The sequence below is a fragment of the Phocoena phocoena genome, chromosome 2 (genome assembly GCF_963924675.1).
Source record: "Phocoena phocoena chromosome 2, mPhoPho1.1, whole genome shotgun sequence".
Taxonomy (NCBI): Eukaryota; Metazoa; Chordata; class Mammalia; order Artiodactyla; family Phocoenidae; genus Phocoena; species Phocoena phocoena.
Genome location: NC_089220.1, coordinates 114,214,256 through 114,224,605, shown reverse-complemented (window position 1 = coordinate 114,224,605; position 10,350 = coordinate 114,214,256). Strand labels below are relative to the sequence as shown.

The 10,350-nt window shown below is 36.1% G+C and overlaps 1 protein-coding gene across 1 annotated transcript in view; it reads left to right on the top strand.

Moving 5' to 3' along the window:
* Positions 1-7,186: 7,186 nt before the first annotated feature.
* Positions 7,187-10,350, top strand: part of MYO9A (myosin IXA) — a 216,825-nt gene continuing 213,661 nt past the window's right edge. The window contains exon 1 of the mRNA XM_065900167.1: positions 7,187-8,026. Coding sequence (XP_065756239.1) covers positions 7,187-8,026 — 840 coding nt within the window. The remainder of the gene's footprint in view (positions 8,027-10,350) is intronic.

The window sequence follows — 10,350 nt, the reverse complement described above, 5'->3', positions numbered from 1 at the left end:
CCTTACTACGTTTATTAGTGTGTATATGTCCATGACTCTCTCTCGCCATGTCAAAACTCACCCTTCCCCCTCCCCATATCCTCAAGTCCGTTCTCCAGTAGGTCTGCGTCTTTATTCCTGTCTTACCCCTAGGTTCTTCATGACATTTTTTTCCCTTAAATTCCATATATATGTGTTAGCATACGGTGTCTTTTTCTTTCTGACTTACTTCACTCTGTATGACAGACTCTAGGTCTATCCATCTCATTACAAATAGCTCAATTTCATTTCTTTTTAAGGCTGAGTAATATTCCATTGTGTATATGTGCCACATCTTCTTTATCCATTCATCTGATGATGGGCGCTTAGGTTGTTTCCATCTCCGGGCTATTGTAAATAGAGCTGCAATGAACATTTTGGTACATGACTCTTTTTGAATTTTGGTTTTCTCAGGGTATATGCCCAGTAGTGGGATTGCTGGGTCATATGGTAATTCTATTTGTAGTTTTTTAAGGAACCTCCATACTGTTCTCCATAGTGGCTGAACCAATTCACATTCCCACCAGCAGTGCAAGAGTGTTCCCTTTTCTCCACACCCTCTCCAGCATTTATTGTTTCTAGATTTTTTGACGATGGCCATTCTGACTGGTGTGAGATGATATCTCATTGTAGTTTTGATTTGCATTTCTCTAATGATTAATGATGTTGAGCATTCTTTCATGTGTTTGTTGGCATTCTGTATATCTTCTTTGGAGAAATGTCTATTTAGGTCTTCTGCCCATTTTTGGATGGGGTTTTTTGTGTTTTTGTTATTGAGCTGCATGAGCTGCTTGTAAATTTTGGAGATTAATCCTTTGTCAGTTGCTTCATTTGCAAATGTTTTCTCCCATTCTGAGGGTTGTCTTTTGGTCTTGATTATGGTTTCCTTTGCTGTGCAAAAGCTTTGAAGTTTCATTAGGTCCCATTTGTTTATTTTTGTTTTTATTTCCATTACTCTAGGAGGTGGGTCAGAAAGGATCTTGCTGTGATTTATGTCATAGAGTGTTCTTCCTATGTTTTCCTCTAAAAGTTTGATAGTTTCTGGCCTTACATTTAGGTCTTTAATCCATTTTGAGCTTATTTTTGTGTATGGTGTTAGGGAGTGATCTAATCTCATACTTTTACATGTACCTGTCCAGTTTTCCCAGCACCATTTATTGAAGAGGCTGTCCTTTCTCCACTGTACATTCCTGCCTCCTTTATCAAAGGTAAGGTGTCCATATGTGCGTGGGTTTATCTCTGGGCTTTCTATCCTGTTCCACTGATCTATCTTTCTGTTTTTGTGCCAGTACCATACTGTCTTGATTACTGTTGCTTTGTAGTGTAGTCTGAAGTCAGGGAGCCTGATTCCTCCAGCTCCTTTTTTCGTTCTCAAGATTGCTTTGGCTATTCGGGGTCTTTTGTGTTTCCATACAAATTGCGAAATTTTTTGTTCTAGTTTTGTGAAAAATGCCAGTGGTAGTTTGATAGGGATTGCATTGAATCTGTAGATTGCTTTGGGTAGTAGAGTCATTTTCACAATGTTGATTCTTCCAGTCCAAGAACATGGTATATCTCTCCATCTATTTGTATCATCTTTAATTTCTTTCATCAGTGTCTTATAATTTTCTGCATACAGGTCTTTCGTCTCCTTAGGTAGGTTTATTCCTAGATATTTTATTCTTTTTGTTGCAATGGTAAATGAGAGTGTTTTCTTGATTTCACTTTCAGATTTTTCATCATTAGTATATAGGAATGCCAGAGATTTCTGTGCATTAATTTTGTATCCTGCTACTTTACCAAATTCATTGATTAGCTCTAGTAGTTTTCTGGTAGCATCTTTAGGATTCTCGATGTATAGTATCATGTCATCTGCAAACAGTGACAGCTTTACTTCTTCTTTTCCGATTTGGATTCCTTTTATTTCCTTTTCTTCTCTGATTGCTGTGGCTAAAACTTCCAAAACTATGTTGAATAAGAGTGGTGAGAGTGGGCAACCTTGTCTTGTTCCTGATCTTAGTGGAAATGCTTTCAGTTTTTCACCATTGAGGATGATGTTTGCTGTGGGCTTGTCATATATGGCCTTTATTATGTTGAGGAAAGTTCCCTCTATGCCTACTTTCTGGAGGGTTTTTATCATAAATGGGTGTGAGGCAACACCTTCTTTCTAAACACAAAGCAAAGACTGATAAAGTAACAAAAAGAGAAAACTGAATTGACATAAATGGGGCTCAAAAAAGTAACCATTTCTATTTTGGAAAGAGAATAGAACACAAAGCAGTGACTGGGGCTTATGTCTGGGAGCTTGCAGGGAAAGCATCTGAGGTTTTGGCCTCTGAGATAATGTGGAAGTGTCATTGGAATTGGGCTCACTGTTGGTAACCATGGGCCAGGGTAGGTAGGGCTCCTCTATTGAAAAAGGTATTTCTGAGTTTAGCTCTGGGGCTGCCTTTTTTTTTTTTTTTTTTTTGGCCATGCCGTGCGGCATGCGAGATCTTAATTCCCCGACCAGGTATCGAACCTGTGTCTCCTGCATTGAGAGCATGGATTCTTAACCACTGCACTGCCAGAGAAATCCCCTGGGGCTGCCATATTATTCACCTTTATAGATCAGACTACAGTTATGCAGTGCATCTCCTGAAATAGTACACAGCACAGCCTGCATGACTGTAAGGAGTAGCTTTGCTGCTTTCTATTGCCAGAAGCCACAGTTTATACGAGGCTTTATACCTACGGATTCAGGGGAACACAAACATAGCTTTACAGCTAGAAACCTCCTAGCTTAGAGCATATTCTTACTGTTACTGCAGGACAGATCTCCTGATTTGAATAGGCCAACTGTAAGAAAAATATTTATGAGATAACTGGGGAAATCACACACTGACTGACCAGTTGTATTAAAAAATATTAATTTTTAAAGGTGTGATTAATGGTATTGTGGCTTTGTTTAAAAAAATTAGTAAATAGTGGGTTCTTAGTAAATGCTGGTTTGAAAAACAAAAGTCTTCCATCAAAAAGTTCACCTCTAAAGCTAAGTTCTCAAACAAATTAAGTCATCTAATGCTGAGAAACATATGAAATAAAATCAATCAGAAGAGCAGTTCAGGCTGATGACATTAAAATATGAGTCTGAAAAATATCAGATTATATATTATTTAGGATTTTCAAGGAGGTAAGTAAGTGAGTAGTATCTCTAAAAACTATATGACATACAGAGTGGAGTAAGTCAGAAAGAAAAAAACAAATACCGTATGCTAACACATATATATGGAATCTAAGGAAAAAAAAAAAAGGTCATGAAGAACCTAGGGGTAAGACGGGAATAAGGACATAGACCTGCTAGAGAATGGACTTGAGGATATGGGGAGGGGAAAGGGTAAGCTGAGACAAAGTGAGAGAGTGGCATGGACATATATACACTACCAAACGTAAAATAGATAGCGAGTGGGAAGCAGCTGCATAGCACAGGGAGATCAGCTCGGTGGTTTGTCACCACCTAGAGGGGTGGGATGGGGAGGGTGGGAGGGAGATGCAAGAGGGAAGAGTTGTGGGGACATATGTATATGTATAACTGATTCACTTTGTTGTAAAGCAGAAACTAACACACCATTGTAAAGCAATTATACTCCAATAAAGATGTTAAGAAAAACCCAACACTGTATGAAAATGACAGAAACCTTAGAAGTGAAAACAGTGTGATTAAAGATAACACATGGTGTTCATGAATGGGAAGTCAGTCTTTTCCAGTATTAATCTGTAAAATCATTGCAATGTCCATCAAAACGCCAAAAGTTTTTTTCATTGTAGTTGATATGCTGATCTTAAAATTTTTATAGAACATAACCGAAGAAACATTAAAGAGGAACAAATTGAGGTGTATGCCCTCCAGATATCAAAACTTATAATAGAGCAGTAATAGGTAAGACAGGCTTATTGATGGATAAATAGACTAGTGGAAAACAATACAGAGCCCAGAACAGATTGATACTTATCTGGAATTTGCCACATCACAGAGGTGGCATTATAAGCCAGTGGGGAAAGATTAGACTCTTCATTGTGATGCTGGTTCATTTGCTAATCTGAATTGACTTGAAAATAATTACAAGCCCTATCTCACAGCATACGTGAAAATAAGTTCTGTATGCGTTAAAAGACCTACGCAAAATTTAGGCCTTTTAGAGGAAAAGATAATAACTTTATATCCTTAGGATAAAGGAGGATGTTAAAAAACGATACCAGGAGATAATAGTATGTAGGTTTTAGAGCCAGACTGCCTGCTTCAAATCTCAACTTTATTACATTTGGTCAAGTTTTGTAAAATTTCTGTGTTTTCTCATTTGTAAAATGAGGATGATGATGATAAAAACAACCCTGAGGGAGGAATTGTGAGGATTAAATAATCCATGTGCAATGCTTAGAAAAATGACTAGTACAGGTAAGCACATAATAAGAGTTAACTGCAATTGTTGTTAATGTTGCTTCTTAAAAAAGAAATAATAACCTGTAAAATATTGATAAATTTATTAAAAATAAAACTTCTCTACAACAAAAGGCAACATGAACAAAATAGAAAGATAAGCTACAGAATGGTAGGAGATATTTGTCACTCATTCAGCTGAAATTGATTAATATCCAGGATATATGAAAAATCATTCAAATTAATAAGGAAAAGACAAGTCAAAAGGGGAAAATGAATAAACAATCATAGCCCCAATGGCAAATGATAGGATAAGTGTTGCCCCTCCTTACTAGTCATGAAGGAAATACAAATTGAAGTAATGAAATACCTTTTTATATTTCTTATATTGGCACAAACTCAAGTCTGACAATACTGACTTTTGGTAAGGAGGCAGAGAAACATGAGCTCTTCCTACACCAGCTGTGAAATAGTCAGTTGGTACAACTGCTTTGGAGAGCATTTTGTTAATATCTAGTAAAGTTGAAGGTGCTTAAAACTCAGCAATTTCACTCTTAGGTCTATAGTCCAGAGAAATTCTAGCAAAGGTACATGAAGAGACATGTATGAGAATTGCAGCATTGCTTTAATAGTGTAATACTGGAAACATTTTAAGCGTTCAATGGAAGGATTTAGTGTAGTAGATTGATAAATTGTGGTTTAATTAATAGTAGATTGATAAATTGTAGTATAAGCATACAATGGGAGTTTTTGAAAAACAGACTTTATTTTTTAGGACAGTGTTAGGTTCACAGCAAAATTGAGTGGAAAGTAGAGAGATTTCCCGTACATCCCCTGCCTGCCCCCACATATGCATAGCCTCACCCATTATCAGCATCTCCCACTAGAGTGGTACATTTCTTACAATTAATGAACCAACATACCATGTCACATTGCTTGGCAATTAATGAACGTTACATGTATCAGCATTTATAAATAGAAAAGACAATGTTAAGTTACAGTGAGATGCAGACTATTTGGTATAGCAATTTTTTTAAAGCTTAAAAATTGGAAACAATACTATCTATAATTTATGGGGCCCCACATATGTAGTAAAAATATAAAAGCATGTATGGGAATAATACCAACCTCAGGATAATGGTTACCTCTGCAGAGCAAAGGAAGGAGCTTTAATTATCTCTCTAATATTTTGTTTGTTTATAAAATAATCTGGAGTGATTACAGCAGTTTTCAAACGGTGAATTTGGGTAGTAGATTTATGGCTGCTTTTTATATGTTCTATAGTATTCTCTGCTTTTGAAAGATCATCTAGGAAAAAGGTAAACAGAGTATCTTCATTAGAGAGGACTTTGACAAAAGTAGTGTAGTAGTCTGAGAGAAGCAACTGAAGGTATTTTTCTTTTTTAAAAAAGTAACAGCATCTATATGTTAAAGGATGCAATAAGTGAAAAAGTAAAGATGGATAGCATATGGGAGCTGTTTTTTTTTTTTTGCGGTACGCGGGCCTCTCACTGTTGTGGCCCCTCCCGCTGTGGAGCACAGGCTCCGGACGCGCAGGCCCAGTGGCCATGGCTCACGGGCCCAGCTGCTCCGCGGCATGTGGGATCCTCCCGGACCGGGGCACGAACCCGTGTCTCCTGCATCGGCAGGCGGACTCTCAACCACTGTGCCACCAGGGAAGCCCTGGGAGCTGTTTTTTGATGGGGCAAGATACTGATGGAGATGCTAAGAAATGGGAAGGGTCTGGAACATTTTCTCTGTAGACAGAAATGGAAGAACAGAGATGAGATGAAAATAGGAATACATTTTGAGTTGGAGAAGTCATTTAAAAGAAATCACTGTTTTCTCAGGTATAAAAGTTGAAATCATTCTTTCAGAGGTGTGATATATGTGGGGTTTGAGAAAATTGGAGGGTATGCAGAATACTTGTAAGAAATGAAATAAAGTTAGATAAAAAGGCAGCATTGAAGCAAAAGGGAAGGTTGAATAAAATTTGTAATGGTGCCTAGTTGTATAATTTTGTCAGCTTTGTTCAGCAAGCCAGGGGCAGGATCAATTTTGTTGCTCCCATTACGTCTTCACCTTAAGGGAGGCAGAGTCCAGAAGTCCTTGAAAATATGTCTGTTCTATAGCAGGTTTCTCTCATTGTTTTCTTGGCTATAACTTCATCTAGTTTAACTTCTGTTTATCTGATCTCATCTTCTTACTGTTTTTAATTTCACAAATTTTTGCTCTATTGATGCACTCTTTCTCGGTTTTGCTTTAACCTTAAGAGCTTTTGGGTGTGGGGTGATAAAATTTGTGTGACTGTTCTGTCCATCTTAAGCCAGTCTTCAGTGAGGCTCTTTTCATATATAAAGAAAGAACTTGATTCTATTCCCAGGTAACTTAGAAACATTCAAGATAGTAGAGGACAAATTAATTTTTACTCTTTGGGTTTGGAATTATTAATATAACAAAAGACTGAAAAAATTTTGGCTGTTTTGGGAAGTGTACAGATTTGGACAATAATATGAAATATTATGTGATCTCAACGAGACTGTCTTCAAGAACGGTTCTTATACTAAGAGAAGAGTTAGGATTTTTTGTGCTAAAAGGTGTAATCAACTTGATTGTTAAGCCTCTTTTTTTTTTGAGCTTCAGAAAGCAGTGACTGTGTAATGTGACTTCTTAATGTTTCACATCTTTTATGTTGCAGCAGTTCTTTTGCCACGAAAATGATTTGTGCAGTCTTAAACACATACTATCCATGCTGATGGGACAGGATCCAATATGAATATAAATGATGGAGGAAGACGACGCTTTGAGGATAATGAACATACATTACGTATATATCCTGGGACAATTTCAGAAGGGACAATCTACTGTCCAATTCCTGCCAGAAAAAACTCCACGGCTGCTGAGGTGATTGACTCTCTTATAAACAGACTTCATCTTGACAAAACAAAATGTTACGTTCTAGCAGAGGTAAAAGAATTTGGTGGAGAAGAATGGATACTCAATCCAACAGACTGTCCAGTTCAGCGAATGATGTTGTGGCCCCGAATGGCTCTGGAAAATCGCCTGAGTGGAGAGGACTACCGTTTTCTTCTGAGAGAAAAAAACCTTGATGGATCAATCCATTATGGTAGTCTTCAGTCATGGCTACGGGTAACAGAAGAACGTCGCAGGATGATGGAACGGGGTTTTCTTCCACAGCCTCAACAAAAAGACTTTGATGATTTATGTAGCTTACCTGATTTGAATGAGAAAACTCTCTTAGAAAACCTACGAAATCGCTTTAAGCATGAAAAAATTTACACCTATGTTGGCAGTATTCTAATAGCTATTAACCCATTCAAGTTTCTTCCTATTTATAACCCCAAATATGTCAAAATGTATGATAACCACCAGTTGGGAAAACTTGAGCCTCACATTTATGCTGTGGCTGATGTAGCTTATCATGCCATGCTTCAGCGCAAAAGGAATCAGTGCATCGTGATTTCAGGAGAGAGTGGTTCTGGGAAGACTCAAAGCACAAACTTTCTTATTCATCACCTTACTGCCCTCAGTCAGAAAGGATTTGCCAGTGGAGTGGAACAAATTATTCTTGGAGCTGGACCAGTACTTGAGGTAAGTGTGTAGAAATACTTTTCTTACTCTTAAACATATCTTTAAAAAAATTAAAATTTGTTAGATGTGAGAAAATGAAATGAAACTAAATAGAAGTATAGACATCATTTTTAGTTACCAAGGAAAACTGGAAGATAGGAAACCAAAAAAAGGCAGTGTGGAAGATTGAAAGGTGTGACAGTGGCAATATTTTTTTCAAAGGATGTCTTTGGGCCATTTCAAAGGATGCAAAGGAAAGTTGATTGGAGTCAGATATATCCCCCTGTAAAGGGAAATAGCAGGGGCAGGACTCCTGTCTGTATTGGATTGTGGAAATAGGTAGTTGGGGAATATAGTCTTGTCAATATATTTTTATCTTTGCAGCCTTAAAATCTGTGCCTAGGATTGAAATTCTAAGGGTTCATTTTTGAAAATGCAGAGAATATGGGAAAAATTTTTTAGTTCTGTGTTTTAGAAGTAATACCATCAAGGGTAGAAAGGAAAGAGAGTACACTATTTTTGTTTTAGAGCTGAAAGGAAAGGTAATATTACTTGTTTTTTGAAAGAGATTTTTGTGAGGTATAATTGCACATATTTAAAGTGTACAATTGGATAAATTTGACATATGTATTGATATATACCCATGAAACCACCACCACAGTCAAGATACTGAACATATCCATTATCCCTAAAGTGTTCTCATATACCTTTGTAATGCCTCTTTCTCACCCTTTCTAGCCCACTCATCTATAAGAAACCACTTACGTGCTTTCTGTCACTGTAGGTTAGTCTCTACATTCTATAATTTTATATAAATGGAATCATGTAGTATGTACTGTTTTATGTTTGACTTCTCTTACTTGGTTTAATTATTTTGTGTGTGTGTCAATAATTGATTCCTTTTGCTAAGACAGTATTCCATTGTATGGATATACCACACTTTGTTTATTCATTCATCTTTTGATGGACATATACGTTGTTTCCACTTTTTGGCTATAACACATAAAGTATTCAAGTTTTTGTGTGGACATACGCTGTCTTTTCTCTTGGGTAAATAGCTAGGAGTGGAATGACTGGGTCATATGATAGGTATCTGTTTAACTTTTTAAGAAACTGCCGAACTTATGTATAAATTTTACATACTATTTTATATTCCCACCAAACAGTATATACAGTTTCAGTTATTCCATATCTCTGCTAACCCTTGATATAGTCATTCTTTCTAATTTTAGCCATTCAAATAGGTATACAATGGTATCTCATGATTTTAATTTGCATTCTATAATAACTAATGATGTGAGCACCTTTTCATGTGTTTATTTGCGACCTATATATGTTCCTTGGTGAAGTGTCTGTCAAAATCTATTGCCCAACTTGTTATTGTTGTGTTTTGAGAGTTCTTTGTGTATGCTGGGTGCAGATCCTTTATCAGACATGTTTTGAAAATATATATACATTTTTCCCAGGTTTAACCCTCTCTTTTTTAAAATTTAAATTTTTTAATTTTTTTACTGAAGTATAGTTGATTTACAATGTTGTGTTAGTTTTGGATGTACAGCAAAATGATTCAGTTATACATATACATACATATTCTTTTTCACATTCTTTTCCATGTGGTTTATTACAGGATATTAAATATAGTTTCCTGTACTATACAGTAGTACCTTGTTGTTTATCTATTTTATATATAGTATATAGTTTGTATCTGCTAATCCCAAAGTCCTAATTTATCCCTCTTCCACTCCCTTTCCCAAACCTTTGGTAACCATAAGTTTGTTTTCTATGTCTATGAGTCTGTTTCTTAGCAGTCAAAAACTTCCAAAAAAAAAAAAAATTGCCCAGGACCAGATGACTTCACTGATGAATTCTACTAAACATTTAAAGAAGAATTAACACAAATCCTTCAAAAATTCTTCCAAGAAATAGAACAGGAGGGAGGAACACTTTCTAATTTTATAAGGCCCAAAATATTTCACTGATACCAAAATTAAACAAAGACACCGCAACAAAAGAAAATTACAGACTGATATCCCTTGAAACACAAACATTCTTAAAGAAATACTGGCAAACTTAATTCAGCAAAATATAAAAAGAAGTATACACCATGGTAAAGTAGGATTTATATTAAGGAATGAAAGTTTGGTTAAACAATACAAAAATAAATGTATTATACAATATTAATAGACTAAAGGACAAAAGCCACACCATCATCAGAATAGATACAGAAAAAGCATTTGACAAAAACAACACCCTTTCATGATTAAAAAAACAAAACAAATAAACAAAACCATACTCTCAACAAACTAGGAATAGGAAGGAACTTTCTCAATCTGATTAAAAACACC